Here is a 17,275-nt window from a genome sequence, read left to right on the forward strand (position 1 = left end):
ATATTAATAATAAACCGTTATTATGACTTGATTTTAGTCTCTCAAAGTAAAACAAACGGGAAAAGTTTGTATATTTTTTTTCTTCATTTGTATTGGACTTGCTGTATTAATTTTTAGATAAAGGCTGAGAACTATAGTTTGAGAGTCGGGGTGCATATTTGCAGATCGTAACACGTTTGACCTCACTTTAACTTTTGCAGGCGAACAGTTGTTCCTGAGGTATGTTAAAAATGCATGCAAACCTCCTGGGGGGGGCGACAAGTCATTTAATTTTTGTTGTTTAATTTGTCAAATAAAACATACCTGGACAACTAAAAAAAAGACCCCCCCCACACACACACACACACAAAAATCACACCTTAAACGCAACACAATTGTGACTCTTATTATTTGTCTTTCGAGCTGATTTCATTGAAGCCTTTGTTGTCTTGTTGAAGTCCCTAAACGAGGATGGAGAAAGTGGAGCTTGGCGTTTATATAGACACTAATTGAAGCCACCTAATGACTTTAAAATGCCTTTGGCGTTACTTGACTGCACGCCCAGCTGCTCACAGGACCCCCTTTTGTGCCCATATATAGCGAGACCACGAAAAACACATTCAGAGTATATTTAAACAAGTTAGTCCTACTTAAGATGATTTCGAAAAACCAAAAATACGAAGCATACTCACCTGTTATACCAAACTATAGTAATGATGTTGTGCGTAAAAGTCCGTGCGTCCTGTTCGGCTCCGAGAGGCGGACTGAAGGGCGAAGATGGAGAAGGAGCCCTCGCGCGCCTCTTGCCCGCGTCTCGTCGCCCCCAGGTCGGCCTTCTCGCAGCCGCAGTCCAGCTGAACGTGACGGACGACTTGCAGCCGCCAAAGAAGCAGCCTGGAGCTTACGTACCCGCCCTCCACATTATAACTATCATGATCAATAAATAGATAGTCCAAGTCTTATGATGACGTCATTCGGTGCACTACAAGAATGGCATTTATTGCATTTCGTTGCACCTTTACTCAATATAAATAATGCATATACCGGGGGAAATATGACGTCACTAGTGATAGTGATCACATTTTGAAACTTTACATTAAGGCATATGCTCGTAAATATCATGACATTGCTGTTTTAAAGTGCTATACCTATCTATCGACCTATCAATAAACAAATATCACTTAGTGCACTACTTTACCTATATATTTACTAATCTATACACAGTATATTCGTGCATGTGAGGCAATTGTGATGACATCCTTAGACAAAGTCCTGCTTTAATACGGAAATCACATTTTACCACTATATTAATCAAATGCTAAGACTACATGCAGAAACCACACTTATTGCATTTTATTAATACTGGCAAATATGACGTCACAGACTTGTCAGTAAATACCGCCTGCATATTTATTAGTTTAGACAAATGCAAGCCACCAAAAGTTAAAGCGCTATACTGTATATCACATTTATTGTATTTTGAGTTCATGTTAACACGGACGTGTTGATTACGTCTGTATAAAGATCACAAGTATTGCATTTTATCTGCGCATTTATTACGAGGAAATGTGATGACCTCACTTTTGAAAGTCCTACACTTTCATATTATTTTACCAGCTCAGTTACTACTTTATGCACACGCGAGGAATTGTCATGACGTCACTAATTAGATATCTAGCGTCATAACGTTAAGGTATGGGTGTTAAAGTGTGTTTGCATACGAGAATAACTTCAAATGGACGGGGCAACTGAGTGATAACGGAAAGTATTCCGGATGCATTTAAGGACACGACACAAAAAATAAGTAAAAATATATTGAGATTAATTAAATGAGCGTTCATGCAAATTAATAGGGGGAATTGAGGTTTAAAAAGTTAAATCGCATTGTTTTAGATTTGTTATCTTTTTTTGCCACATCAGCCTGTCCATAAAAAAGCAGCACAATGTTGTAAATAAACTGAAAGTGTGGCCCGGTAATAATGATGATGATGTGCTTGCTTTTGCACCTTTTCGCCAATGGACTCGGACCAATCAATCAATCATTCCGTGAATCGATCAAAGGAGGCAGCCAATCAGAGCGCCTGCCTCCAACAGCCCCCCTTCTGGGGCCCGCTGCCATTGGCGAGAGCGCCGGTCTGGACTGGACTGACCCATTCGGCTCACCAGCAGGGGTGGACCAGAGAGAGACAATTGGCAAACTACTTCTCAATTGTGAATTGACGACAAATGAAGCAGTCAAAACACTTTGTGTAACCCATCTACACTCGACGAACCCATTCTTTATTGTTACACGCTACGAAACCTGACACGCAAACGCCAAAGAAAACTTTGTCGCATCAGGGGAACGAGCGCCCCCGAAACCTGCCAAACAGGACCAGTTATGGCAAGAATGTCACGCAAGCATCCATTATATAACGCGTTATTTACAACAATGCTGCACTGCGTTGTGTTACTTAGCAGAGTTAAAAGGCTGAGATTAATTCGGCGTCCATTGCGACGATATACCTGGGGAGGTTCTGCCAGGTTCGGACGTAAATTCCGTCCGTCGCGATTGATAATGGCCTGCACCACTTCCGGGTTCGAACACACCCACACATACACACGCTTGTTCATCTCCAAAACACGTTACGCGGCTCCTTTAAGAAAAGCACCAAGCCGGAATGATGAGCCCTCCTCCTCATCTTCCCCCACCTCCTCCACCTCCTCCTCCTTCTCCTCTTGAGCTCTTCCACACGTCTTTGCATAAGTAAATCAAGCCGCGGGAGAGCGGGCAGCCAGCAGCCGCCGAAGCCAGGGAGGGACGCTTCATTCCCGGCCGTGAGTGGGAGCGCCGAACCGGTGTTCGATACAGCGGACCAAAGCCAGGGGAGGAACCCCGCCGACGAACAAGCAACGCCGGACACACGGGGGAGCCTTTAAGCGAGCCATGAGAACCACCGGGTGTCTTTTAAGGCTTTGAATTAATTTTGTGTTTTGGGGGTTGGGGGGGCGGGGGACTCGGAGCGAGAAGGATAGCCGAGGATCGACTCTCCTCGGCCGGGTTCAACTTGGCCGGCACCGAGGTGACTGGGTCGTGGGGGGAAGAGCCACAAAACAACAAATCCAAAGGATTTTTATTTTTTTTTTGCAGTTTTTTTTAATTATTGCTTTTTTAAATGTAACACCCCTCTTTCAAATTTTTGTTTGGATTTGCTAATTTGCCGTGCAAGGCTGGCTTCCGAGTGGATTTAAGCGGGACTCGAATCACGAACTGCGGGCAACGAGGAGGCTTATGGCGCAAAGGGTACGTACAACCAAGAAAGCCGTCAAAGACTCGTAGACTTCATGAAAAAAAGTTACTTTTGCTGTCCTTTTTTGCACCCACATTTTACGCACGGACGAGCCAGTTTTGCGTTGCACCCCCTCCCCTCCCTCCTACTCGCAGACGCACACATCTACACGCTCCTTTCGTGGACGTGTTTTTGCAGATGACTTGTGACAGCACTGCGTGGATTCTCTGGGTGACAAATCTCAAACATTTGTCTCGTGACTTCGGATCTCCTCGCGCCCCCGTGCGCCCCCCCTTCGACACACACGCACAAGACCATCTCCCCTCTTTAATAAAATTCACTGTAACGATTAAAAAGTTATATTTCGTGGTGAAATGACTCCAATTATGATTTGATTGACACGTGTGCAAAAATCTGTCACACTGACTTGCTTTTGCACCTCATCGCCTAAAGGCTTGCTGCCCTTGTTTTTCCAAATAACTTCCCAATCAACACGGGAAGACTTCAACATTTTCTCAACAAAGCAACAACACACCATTAAAAGCAAAACAAGATAGCGTCTTGTCAAAATATATATTTTTTTGTAGCAAAGACTTTTTATAACTTGGGAAAAACTGAAAACGCACTTTATTATATCTTAGTTGATTGTGCTAATTCCACGAGTCCATTTGGCGGTGCTGTATCAGAGCAAACCCTAAGTATTAAAAAGTTCCATTTTAGGGATAACCCACAGCAGTTTTAATTTAATCAATCCTAAAAAAAAACAGTCAGTGTGTTCAAAATCAAATCACTTGGCATGCCAGCAACTTCGGCTTGGACATTTCCCTTTTTAAGTCTTTAAAATGCTTAAAGAGTTGCTTTAATTTGCACACTTGCACCGTCGCCCCTGTTTTAAATTAAGGTCAACACTACTTGAGTAATACTTCCATTTGTGAGTGTAATAGTGCAATTCTCGTGTGTATAATCCGTGTGTGTGTGTGTGTCGTTCCGGTGCAGTACGAAGACTTGCCCCACTACGGGATGGACGGGGTGGGCATCCCGACCACCATGTACGGAGACCCGCACGGCGCACGCTCCATGCAGGCCGTGCACCTCAACCACGGGCCCCAGCTGCACTCGCACCAGTACCCGCACACGGCGCACACGAACACCATGCCCCCCAGCATGGGCTCGTCGGTCAACGACGCGCTCAAGAGGGACAAGGACGCCATATACGGGTACGAGCTCCGGAGGGATTTGGGTGGGGGACTTCCGAGCGTTTTAGCGGGGTGCTCAGATCGCTTTGCCCGAGGACAGTGAGGGCTTGCCGGGCTTGACTCGCTCGGCGGGTCGCTGAGTCCTTGTGGATCTCTGTGTACTTTTTTTTAAACTGTACTACTTATATTTTTATTATTTGTGGTAATATACACTTTTACGCGTTGTTATAAAATTATATAGCTCTTTTCCCTAATAATTTAAACCGAGTGGAAATAATTACAATCTATTGGTAATTTAATTAATCGCTGCTCATTAAAAACGAAATCTGTGTCGCTTTCACACTTGTGCTGCCTGTTCATTAAAATGTTTGTCTTTTTAGAATTTACGTAAATGTATTTTTGTTACATAAAGTAACTGATTCGAAAAAAAAACTTTGTAATCTTGTTAGCATTGCTCAACATCACCCGAAGTATTCTATATAATAAACAATGTGCATGCACACAACGTGCAAAATTGTGTTACGCTTTGCAGCCTCTGCCTGCGTGCACGCAGGAAGACTGCCCACGGGCAAATCGCTGCAAAAATAAAACAATATATATATATTAAAAAAAAAAATAAAAGAGGAGGGGGCACGGCTGCCCAAATCCAGCCTGCAGTCGTCTTGACCCCGGCGCTGACATTTGCTATTGTGTGGTCATACTCTGTAAATGTGTGTGTGTGTGTGTCTGTGTGTGCGTGCGTGTTGCCATGCAGGCACCCCCTGTTCCCGCTGCTTGCACTGATTTTCGAGAAATGTGAATTAGCGACGTGCACCCCCAGAGAGCCCGGCGTGGCGGGAGGGGACGTGTGTTCGTCCGAGTCCTTCAACGAGGACATCGCCGTGTTTGCCAAACAGGTCAGCGTGCAGCCAAAAAGCACTAAAAAAATCAATTTAGGAGAAAATTAATCGAGGGGCACTCAATGCCTCTTAATGCAAATGTTAGTGTATGACGTGTGTTTGACATGATTGTCACATCGTTTTTTTTTCTTTTTTTTAGATTCGTGCAGAAAAACCTTTATTTTCATCAAATCCAGAATTAGATAACCTGGTAAGTCACAGAAAGTGATTTTTATTGTGACGTTTGTGTGTTGGCGCCATTGCATACTGCACTTTATAAAAATAATCTTGTGAGCTGAGTATGACGTCACTCCACGCGAAAGTTAAATGAAAATAAGGCACTAATTGTCTTCATTTGTGTTGTTATTTTTAAATTTGTGTAGATGATTCAAGCCATTCAAGTGTTACGGTTTCATCTGCTGGAGCTAGAAAAGGTAAGGAGAGAAAAAAAATCTGATTTCTTATCTCTTTCGTCCTAATTTGCATAACTGTATTTTTGCTCGTCGCTTATAATTAGCGTTTAAATCAATCACGCAACGTTTTTTTCCCCCTTTCTTTCGACTTCTTCATCCCGTGCGTGTTAATCAGCATTGCCGGACTAGTTCTGACCCATTCCAGTTCAAGTCTTGCTTTTTTTTTCTTGCTTTTTTTAGAGGGGGGGGGCGTCGAAAAGTGCAGGAAATGCGAGCGTCACGCGGGGGGGGGGGGGGGGGGGTGGCTGCTGGTGGGATTTTTAACACGCGTGTTGAGTGCGTCGTGGCCCGTGTGAGCCCTCGTGTCACTGCCAATTTTCGGGGATATCTCCATCCTGGGGGGCGGTGAGAGGGATTGGTTGGGGAGGTACACTCATCATGCAGCGCCCTGGCCACGTCATTAGGTACACCTGCATGCTCAGATTTAGCATCAAGTGGATTATTTTTTTGGAGAGAAATAGGATTATTGTTGATGGCTGAGAAGTTGTCAAAATGTTTAGAAACATCAGAAACTGAACATTCTTGCACACCCTGTAAACTTTATTTTTTTTTTCTTCGCCAAAAGTCAGTGCAGGTGTGCATATAATTATGACTTGTTAAAAATGTGTTCATATAATCTACTCCTTTTGTTGTCATGCAATTTAAATATTTTGGTTTGCCACACAACAAAGAGAGTGAGAGGGTCATTACCTGCAAGTCCACACCTAATTCATTATTTTTTTCAAGGCTCCTAAAATTCATCATGTATGTGTCTATTTTTTTGTCCAGTGATGTTATTTTTATGAATTAAAAAAAAAAGGTTTCTTGCATATAATCTCCTTTCGTTGTTGCGTTGAAATATTTGATTCACTTCCTGCGGCTTGTTTTATGGCCCATGTGTGGGTTTGAGGGCTGTTCCCAATAATTGGGTTGGCACACTTTTTGAACTTTGATCCATTTTTAGGTCACGAAATGCAGCATGGGTGTGCCTGATATTTTGATCAGTGGTTTGCTTTTATTGTCCTGAATTTTTAAAACGTGTTGCGACAATATAATTTACTCCCCATTTTGTGTTGCATACATTTTGATGAAGTCATTTTTTTTTTTTTGCGTCTCAATTTTTTTATGGGTTTGTCAGGGTTGGTTGTTCCTAATATTTTGGCTGACCACACAAGTATGAGAGTGGCGGTAATGATGTTAAAACTATGTTTTTAGCTTGGTAAATACAGTACAAGTGTGCCCAATATTTTTGATTCATTTTTTTATCATAAATTTTCCCCCAAAATTTCCTCAATGCAATCTACCCTGCTTGTTGTGTAAAATATTTTTTATGAGAGCTTTTGTGCAGCTTTTTTATGCTATGAGGGCTGTTCCTCATGTTTTTTTTTAGGACTCTGCAGAGTTTTTTTTTTTTTAAATTATTTTCATAGTTCATGACATGCCACTTAGGGATAGTACTTAATATTTTGCGTGATTATTACTTTTATGATTTAAAAAAAAATGCTGAGCAATTTTTTTAGAGAACAAAAATTCTGCTTGAGTATAATCTGCCACTTTTTGCGTGAGACAAATTTCTGTCGAGTAATTTCTTGACACGCCTTGAATATTTCTTGTAAGATGAACAAGTGAGGCAACATTTTTTTTGTAATTTTAGCTCATGAAATACAAAGCAGGTGTACCCTAATATCTTGACTGGCGGCTGCTACTGTTTTTTGTAAAAAAAAAAAAAAATTCCTTGAATGCAATCTCGCCTTTTTTTTGTGTCAGCTTTTATTTTGCAAATACTTTGCAATGTAAAAGTGCATTTGATTACTGTTTGTTTGCCCACGCAGGTGCACGAGCTGTGCGACAACTTCTGCCACCGCTACATCAGCTGCTTGAAGGGCAAGATGCCCATCGACCTGGTCATAGACGACCGCGAGGGGGGCTCCAAGTCGGACAGCGAGGAGATCACCCGTTCCTCCGTGGCCCTCGATCAGGTATACTCACGCACACACACACACACACACACATGCATGATCCCCTCTCCCCACCCCCCATTTCCTCCAATCATCCCTTCCATCGGAATGAGACATTTTCTGCATAAATGCTCTCATTGGCTCATTAAGACTTGACCCGCTTTCCTGTCCATTTGAATTTACGGGGCCATCTTTCCCACCCTCCACCCCTCGCGCTTGCCTCGCTCAAGCCCAGCAGAGCGCGTCAGTGGCGGGGTGCGAGGCCGAGGCGTTCCCCGGTGTGGCTTCTGCTCGGTCCCTCCACTATTTTTTCTTCCTCGTCCTCCTCCAGTGTGTGCACGCTTCATTAGGCGTCTTGTCAGTGTTTCTCCTCAGACATGAGTGCACATTGCTTATCGACAGACCACCACCACCACCTCCCCCCACTCTCCCGCCACATCACAGACGCTTTTATTTGGATTGCGGAGCAGTCAGAGATAAATAGAAGGTGCAATATGCAGAGGTGGGAAACGTTCTTACACGAAAGTAGAGGATAGCTAATGATAAATGCAAAAACACTTTCCCCCCTACGGAGCTAGTTTGTCATGACCAAGCATGAAATGTAATAACCCCCCCTCAAAAAAAAAAAAAAAAAAAATAAATAAATAAATAAATAAAACAAAAAAAAATATTTGGGAGGCCGGTTACATGTTTTTAATAAAGAAAGTAACGCTTCATAATATAAAAACATAGATAATGTTAAGAAATAGTGTAATTACTGAACGTCTGTAGTATTTGTATGTTGTACTCGTGTGTTGGATGTGTCCCCTTAAGGGGCGTGGCCTAGTGAGCGACATCAGAACTTGTGGTGGTAGTGCTAGTGTGAGCATCTGGCCGTGAGTTGTGGCCGGTAGCAGCTCCTTGCGAGTATTTTCACGTTCCATTTGTGTGTTTGACCGGTTGTCTCTACTTATTGGCAGTTGTGGCTCTCCTTGCCCACATGCGAGGGCATCACTCTCCCATAATTGCACAAATTGTGGCGTATCTGAAGCTTGCTCGTGAGGAAGGAAAAGAAAGCTGTTATCTTCTTTTTGGGTCGTCAAAGTAAAAAGTTGGTTGTATAAATATTCAAGGAATGCTTAATGCCTGAAAATGTTACTTAAGTACAGTAATGATGGACTCGATTTGTTGTTTCCCACCTCTGAGAATCCTGTAAGCGTGCTTTTTTTTTTTTTTTTGCTCAGGCCCTTCGTTACGTTGCCACTCCAGGGACAACAGTGCATCTGTATATGCTCATGATCCATATGCTGGTTTTGAAATATTGCAGGGATAGCAGCCAAATTCTACATTTGTGCATGATGCAAAGGTGGTACGTGCAAGTCAATGAAATTAAAGGCGCATGCGACATAAAAAAGTCACCAAGCTAAATAATTTAAATCTGTGCGGCGTCCATATGGGTGAGTGGCTGGGAGAGGCTGGATGGCAGGGCTGGGAGCAAAGGCTTCGGGGAGAGAGGGAGGAATAGGGGGCGGGGTGCTCTTAGTGTGTGTGTGATTATGGAAATGAAGATCAGCGGCAAAGATAACACGTCGCCTTTTTAATCCAGAAAGAGAATGAAATAACACACTCTAAGTGTCTCTTTGAGGGGGCTTCGTGTATCCTCTCGAGGATTTCTTTTTTTGTCCAAAGTGGTCTTTTTTTCTGGAGATGAAGCAGGTCAGTCGAGGCAACCCTCCTGTTTTGGTGCGGGTCAGATTGACCCATTTTAAAAGTAGTTTTTCTAGGGATGAAAGCTTAGCACGGATGGTGCACCTTGTAATTAGTTCATTTTACATTTTTCTTCAACAATGTTTATAGAGCATCAAACAGGCCCTGGGTCATATTGACCCGGGGACATTATTGCTGATCTAGAGAAACAAACATGACAGGAGAGTGAAAGACTCTTCATGTTTTAAATGAATATTAAGATGACGATGAGGTTGCCAATCCTCCTGTTATGTTTGCTCCTTTTGTACACTAAAAATTTCCGTGGGTCACTATGACCTGCTGCATTTTTTAACAATCTAAGAAATGTCACATATTGGCCAGAGACATATTTTAAGAACAAAAAATAATGTATATGGGTCAGTTTGACCCATGATGTAACGAGGGTATCTAAAGACAAAGTTGCTGTGCTCCGGGGGGGCTCACTCATATGTATATCAAACCCTGCTGTTTGTTTGTTTCTTTGGTGAAATGTTTACGGGTCAAATTGACCCACTGCATTATTAACACACACAAAAGAATACGTTTGCTCCTCTTTAGCACCACGTGTCAATATAATTGGGCCAATATAATAGTTAATATATTATGTGGAAAAAAGTGAACTCCAATATTAATAGGGGTCAATTTGACCCATAACATAACCAGATCATTAAAGATCGCTTGGGCTTGTCTGATGCAGATCTATCAGCCTCCCGTTGATGTTTCTTTCTTTGGTCAAAATGTTCATGGGTCAAATTGACCCGCCACAATAACGTATGCCCTTTGTGGCGATATAATAGTAAATGACCAAAAAACACGTAGTCTTGTATAATTTGATATATCAGCACGGGTCACATTGACCCGCCACGTAACAGGAGGGTTAATTGACTTCAAGATTCTGCTACAGAATATTGACGGAATAATCTGAAGAATAAAAAAAACTTTATGCACTTACAAAGTTCTATACATTTTTTTTTTCATTTTGTAGTCTATTTTTGCGTGACATCTTATCCGCACTGGTGACATCCTTAACGAATTGGCCTTGTGTGTGCGTGCGCATTATCTTGAACACCCCCCGCCCCCTCCCCACATATGTATTTTTAATATATGCCCCCGGGCATAAAGTTGAAGAGCAAGAGCGGCCTGCAAATTTGCACAAAAGCAGCAATGTTAACAAGAAGGCACATTTATTCATAAAGCAATTTATTCCGGTGTGAGGCGAGTGTAGCAGAGAAAAGAAAATGTCAGAGAGAGAGGGGGAAAAAAAGACTTTGAATTTATTCAACTCGACTTTTTTTTTTTCATACAAGGCTTGACAGTGTTTGGGAATTATGCGTCCGCCCGTGCATGTGTCACGCTGCTAATATTCAGAATATTTAAGCCGTGTTGTTCTAAGCCTGCCCGAGCAGGCCGGTGCAGAGGTGAAAAAGTCAGAAGGCTCGTGAATGTGACCAAGCCAGTTTGCTGTGTGTGCGTGTGTGTGCGTGTGGGCGTGTGTGTGTCTGTGTGTGTGTTGAGACTGGCCTGATAAATGCAGTACCCCCTCAGGTGCTGTGTTGAGTGGAGCGACTGGTTAACACCGGTTGGACTGAATTAACCATTTCCCCGCCACTGTTCCTTCTGCTCCCCGGAGACATTGCCAACACATTCCCGTCCACTTGTACACACTCGCCAAGCCTCGCAAATTCGAAATGGGGGGGCTTAAAAAAAAAAATTGAATTTTTATGCTCCCACATTTCCATACGCTTCCATTCTAATCGAATCTTTTACATCAATTTTGACGTGAAAGTGAGATTGACAAGCAGTAGAGAGGTCGCACAACTTGTGCCTGTTTGGTAAAAGTTAGTCTCGTTGTGGTACGCTGTTAAAAAAAAAAAAGAAGAATTGAAGCTGGAACAACTTTAAAATAGAATTGATTGACATTTACGGCAACAATGTTAGTTATCACAACAAAGCAAGCAACAATTTGTTGAGTTGTTTTTACTTCCATCAAGTTGGGGGACAATACCCAATTAGTCGACAATTACTGCTGTAAACGCGTATTTCTTTGAGAATGCGGGAAAGCCAATTTTCACATTAGAGAATCTTGAAATCATTTTTTGAATTACCCAACTTAAAAGTTGATCAAAGTTTGTTGCCTTGAAATTTTTGAGTTCAGACAATTTATTATTATTCTTTTTTTTTTTCCGTTACGTTTTACTTTATTAGGTCTTGGAATGAATTTTCGTGTAGTTATGATTTGGTGACAGCTGATGTGAAGTGTGAAGTTGAATTTTTATGTTCACATTTGGGAAACTGCTTTAAATGTGTAATTAATGGTTATAACATTTGTTGTTTTTAGGAAAACTGTGTTTTCTTCTTAGACACATCCTCAGCACGACTATAAAGTGTACTTTAGCTGTTTAGAAAGGCCATCATTCTAAATTTGTTTATATGTGTAATTGACGACAGTTGTGAGGAGTGGGGAAGAAGTTGATTTTTTTTTAAAGTGATTTAATAATGCTTGAATTCATTTTTTTATACAAATGCGCTCAAAATTGTCTATAGTTTTTTTTCATTTTTTTTTTTTTTGCCTAAGCATAAACTGCGCACATATATCCCTTTAAATTTATTCTCCTGTTACAAAAAAAACTTTGCCTTTATATGGGTTCAAGTTGATCTTGAAAATACTCGACAATTGTAACAATGTCTGAATTTCTACTTAAACTATCAACTTTGTGAACAATTATTTACCCTCAACTGTTCTTGTCCTTCTATTATCACAAAATATGTCTTCTAAAATGTGTATATGGCTAAATTGCACTACGGTTAAATAACCATTTGAATCCATTCTGTAGGTCGGAAAGTCACCTTAAGTGCATGAACCCTGACCTAAAAGCACAACTTGCATTTGGGATGCAGAAAGTGCCACCAGTGCCCTTAATTGCACATGCAGGAGTGAAGGGGGGGGGGTGTTGGCGGAAGCGGCTAACGAAGTGGGAGAGTGAGGCTAATGGTGCTAAGGACTCTCTGGGTGTCTGGAGAGCCTCTCCACTTCATCAAGTGGGACTGGAAATAATTGGAACTTCCCTTTAAAAATATTCCCGCGTCTGACAAAGGCGATACGCCTCAGTTCATTTAAGAGCCAGGAGGTATTTTGATAACGCCGGTGTCCATTTCTAGTCATGTAGTGGTACCGAATATGGTTCCTTGACATGTAAAGGGTGCATCAGGTTTTTAGTAGTCATACAAAATAAAAGATTTGTTTTTCGTTTATTTTGGGTGCGTTTTTAATCTGACATGAAGACATCAAGTTGACGCAGGTGATTTTTATTTGCAGCTCTATGATAAAATGTGTTGGACGGGATCTGGCCCCCCGGCCTTGAGTTTGACACCTGTGTTTTTAAGTATATTTTTAAATATGTATTTTGATAATGAATGTGATGGATTAGTTTTATTTGAGTTAGTTTCGTTTTTAAAACCAAACATGCTGCCTTTATTGGTGTGTGTGAGGTGAGGTGTGTTGTGGGAGGTGGGCAACTCTTTGGGGGGGGGGGGGGTCGCCCCGGGAACGGCCACTTTATCATGACCAGGCTGACTTTCGGCAACAATCGGCTATGCGCTTATGCAACGCGTCTTTCCAGGTCAGCAGTTTGTTTCGGTAACGCCGTTGGTCAAAGGGTGAAACACCCCCCCCCCCCCCGAGTCAACAGGGGAGGTGCGTCATCCACCATTTTCTTAATCGGGTCGGCCCAGCTATCGCTAATCTATTAGTTTGCCCCCGCCGGAGTTACATGCGGGCTTCTTTTAGTGCGCCTAAAACTTCTGAGTCGCGGCGGGAGGGGGTGTGCTTGGTGTGCAGAGGTGGGGGGGGGGGGGGTTGTGGTTGTCGGTAATGGCGACTTTTGTGTCGGCATAAAGCCTTGGTTTGACCCCCCCCCCCCCTCATTCACCCCCACCTCCCTCCTTTCGGGGCGGCAGATTCAACAAGTGTGACAAAAGAGAGGCGACCACGTGACTTGTGTGCATCTTAGCCTGCTGGAATAGCAAGTAGGTTCATTCAATTCAAAGGAGGGGCTCCTCACAGTCACCCCCCCGCCCTCCCCAGAAAATGCAAAAGACCATTTTGTACCCCCAAAGTTATGATGGCTGACGTGCGGCCATGTTTGAAGTCGGCGCAAACAATAACGTGGCTTGTGTGTATTTAGCTAATAGAAAATCCCCCCCCCCCCCCAAACCCCCCCAGCCCCGCCAATCTAACCCCCTGCCGGCCTCCCACAATGGCCGCCGTGGCCATCGTGCAGAGCTCGGCTAAGCTAATGAGGAAACGGGCATTCACAAATCTCGTCTTTCCGTGCAGGGGGGTGGGCGGGAATGGGTGATATATAGCATTGAGAGAAAGGGGGTGCGGGTGTTGGCGGGTAGAGGTTGGGTCCCAAAGTGTAAACAAGAAGCTGTTTTCTTTTTCTTTGGCTGTTTTTGCAATACTTGCTCCAAAAGGAGTTGACAAATATACCGTATGTGGTATATGAGGCAATTTGTGTTTTCCCATCATAATTGGAATAATGTGACAAGACTCGCTTCCCAGGCAGAATCTGGCTCACCCGCAATCGCAACCTTTTTTTTTTTTTCGACTGTTTTTTTTTTTTGTAAATTGCTATAGCCACACGGTCTGTATGGCAGACTTGTGGATGGCATGTTTGCCTAATAGTTGGTGAGGTTCTGGGTTTGAACCTGGGCTCCTCTTGTGTGTATTTTACTTTTAATTTTATGCTTCTAGTTAAATTGAGTCCTTATGAAGTGCAGTCCACTTATCATTGTTTCATAAAACATGAAAAGCTGAAATGATTGCATTGTTGTCGTAATCGGATTTATGACTTTCTGACTTATGTTAAAAAAAAATACATGGACCTTGATAAAATAATTGCATAGTGCATTGCAATTGAAATATTGAGGGGGAAAAAAAATCGTGATTAAATCATTATTCAAAATCGTTTTGCCGTACTCCATTATTTCCTTTTATGGTAAAAACAACTGCAGCAGCAAAGCATTCTGGGAGATGGAGTTGTGTACGTGTCATCTTTGATTCACATGTGCCGCTGTTGATTGTCTGTGTGTGTGTGTGCGTGTGCGTGTGCGCGCGTGCGCGTGCGCGAGTGTCTGTGCGTGTGCGCGCGTGTGTATGATGTGATGGGGATTATGTATATTTACGCCAGCGCCTCTTAAGTATGCACATATGATTATTCCTGCGCTCTGGTCGCCTGTAAATAAGCGCAACATCTCTAAAAAGAAGCTTTCAGCACCTCAACCTTAGCCGTTATTATTAATATTATTATGACTGCAAATCAATCTGCGAGGCGACATTTCTCCTTGCGTGAGCGCTTGCTTGTTTGCTTGCATGAGGAAACCCCCCACCTCCCGCCCACACACACACACACACACACACTCGCGCACACACGCACACGCAATGAGTGTGCACCGGATCGGAATGCCGAATCACAATTTCCAGCAAGAGGAATCTTTTCATGGAGAATTAGGGAAGAAAAACGATGATTAAAAAAAAGTGTGTGTGTGTGTGTATGTCGCTTAACTCAGGATGGGGGGGGGTTGCCTGTGTGCATCTGTGCGCTTCCCTGGGCGGCAGATTTAAGAAGTTTAGCGAAAAGCGAGGCAGAACAGAAGCAGGGAAATTGAATTTATTTGACAATTAAGCGTTGGAATACAACCTAGTGCACATGCAGCAATGGGAGAGAGAGACGGAGGGAGGGGTGGAGGGATTTAGGGAATATGCAGAGGGAGGAGGAACGGCGGCTCATTAGGAGAACACAGAATAAATCAAGTGTGTCGCTTTGTGTGCAGTCTGCCTGTCGCCTTTTTTCTGCTCAATCGACGTCAGGGCTGTTCAAACTTTGAAATTCTTCACTTTTGGTGTGATAAATGCAGGAATAGCAATCCAATGTGCAAGATTGTATTTGAAGAAGTGGAGCATATTTCAACAAAATTGGTGACAAAGTTAGTTTTTGTGTTAATAGTTGGTGTTAATATGCTCGCTAACAGTCGACATGTCTTATTTTACATTTCATTTTTAGTTTTATTTTACTGATGCTTTAATTTGGCTATAATGCTCCTTTGAAATGACCTAAAAAGATTATTGACTTATTATAGATTGGAAAAAAAATAATTTCTTTTTTCACATCTTATTTTTTTATTATTTTCATCCTTAATGATTTAATTTGCATTTACATGTAATTTTGATTTTGTTTTTATGTTCCGATTTTTAGTTTTTAAAATTGTTTTCATTCTTTATTTTATTTTTTAATTTTTTTTTGTATTAGAAATGTATTTTTTAAAAGATTGTTTTGTATCTTAATTCTTCATTTTTATTGTTGATATATTGATTTATGACGCCCATGACCACAATCTCCATGAAAAAAATTCATACCCAAATTATTCTTGAGAAAACTATGATCAGAATTTAATGTCTACGACGAAACCAATATTTAAAAGAAAAACAAAAGAAAGCAAATCCGTCAATATGCGAATACTTGGGCGCTGACCTGTGAATATTCATAAATCAACTGTAGTTTTATGATGTAATATCAACAATCACCACTAGATGGCAGATATGTCCTAGTTGCACTTATAAGGGCAGTATAAGACGCAGTCTACTGCAACGTGAGTCGGCCTAATATTTTCCATCTTTTAAGTTGCCCATCCCTGATGTAGCCGACGTGTGTGCACAGGGCGAGTGTAGTATGTGTGTACCTTTTGCGGTCAAATTGTGTGTGCTTTTGTTAAATACCAGGAAGTGTGTGTCTATACATTCGTGTGTGCGAAACTTTCCTCCATTGAATAGAAGAGAGCAAAAAAGTCTGTTGTAATGTATTTGCCAATGGGTGTGTGAGCATATGCTGTGTGTGTATTGGCATGTGTGTGTGTGATCTCAGCATTAATTGCGCGTCAGATCAACCCTTGCATCTAAGGGCGGCCTGTGTGATTATAAATAAACTCCTCCCCCTCCACCACCCTCCGTCCCCTCGGAGATGCCCCCCCCCCCTGATTTTCCCATGGGGCCTGGGCGGCCACCTCCCAGCAGGCACTGCACTCTTTTGTTCAATTACAGCTAACGCACAACTTTGCCTCCCCACTCTCCATCCTCCGTGTTCTAATTATATTTTCAAATTAAAACACAAGAAACTTGCACGCATCGGGCTGCCGCGTACATGATTAGCACGTCTGCCTCGCAGGCTTGTGCTTCAGGTTTGACTCTTTGGTACTTTCCAAAATCATGCATGTTCGCTTCGTTAAAGACTCTCAATTGTTGAATGCTTGTTTGCCCCTTACGTACCAGTTATCAGTATCGTTCCGATAGCTGTCTCATTTTATTACTTTATTTTTGTGTGTATTTATTTTGAACAAATATGAAATATATATAAATACATTTGTGGGAAAAAAATGCAATTCACACAAACATACAAACTACCGTCATTGGTCTAATATAAACTTTATGCATTAAGAGTACTTGTGGTATCGGTCACTTGGTATCGGATGCATGGAAATGAAGGTGGAAAGATGTTTTCAAGCAAGTTGTTTTTAAGGTGAAGAGGTGTGTTTAACGGTTGAAGGCCGAACTGGTCAAAGTGAAGGCGTAAAGATTTTTTTTACGGCCAATATAAAGATGGAAGATGGAGTGGAAGGCAAAGAAGTATATTTAAGTGGGACAAATGTTCAAAGGTGGAAATAAAATGTATAGTTTTGCGGTAAAATAAAACGGAAACACCTTTGTAAGAACCACAATCGCTGAGTAGATGAAAGTTCTCGTCCCCCCCCCCCCAAGGCTCT

The 17,275-nt window shown here is 42.2% G+C and overlaps 1 protein-coding gene across 2 annotated transcripts in view; it reads left to right on the top strand.

The window, feature by feature from the left end:
- The first annotated feature begins 2,685 nt into the window (after positions 1-2,685).
- meis1b (Meis homeobox 1 b) overlaps positions 2,686-17,275 on the top strand; it is an 85,173-nt gene continuing 70,583 nt past the window's right edge. Inside the window, exons 1-7 of one of the 2 annotated variants that reach the window (XM_088304722.1) lie at positions 2,686-3,041; positions 3,189-3,262; positions 4,245-4,465; positions 5,199-5,340; positions 5,483-5,533; positions 5,706-5,756; positions 7,607-7,753. In XM_088304722.1, coding sequence (XP_088160848.1) covers positions 3,251-3,262; positions 4,245-4,465; positions 5,199-5,340; positions 5,483-5,533; positions 5,706-5,756; positions 7,607-7,753 — 624 coding nt within the window. In that variant the 5' untranslated portion in view covers positions 2,686-3,041; positions 3,189-3,250. Of the gene's footprint in view, positions 3,263-4,244; positions 4,466-5,198; positions 5,341-5,482; positions 5,534-5,705; positions 5,757-7,606; positions 7,754-17,275 lie in introns of both variants that reach the window. The other variant, XM_088304723.1, reaches the window with a different exon arrangement.

Source organism: Idiotropiscis lumnitzeri, chromosome 9 (assembly GCF_059441095.1).
Source record: "Idiotropiscis lumnitzeri isolate Australia: NSW breed Sydney's pygmy pipehorse chromosome 9, RoL_Ilum_1.0, whole genome shotgun sequence".
NCBI lineage: Eukaryota > Metazoa > Chordata > Actinopteri > Syngnathiformes > Syngnathidae > Idiotropiscis > Idiotropiscis lumnitzeri.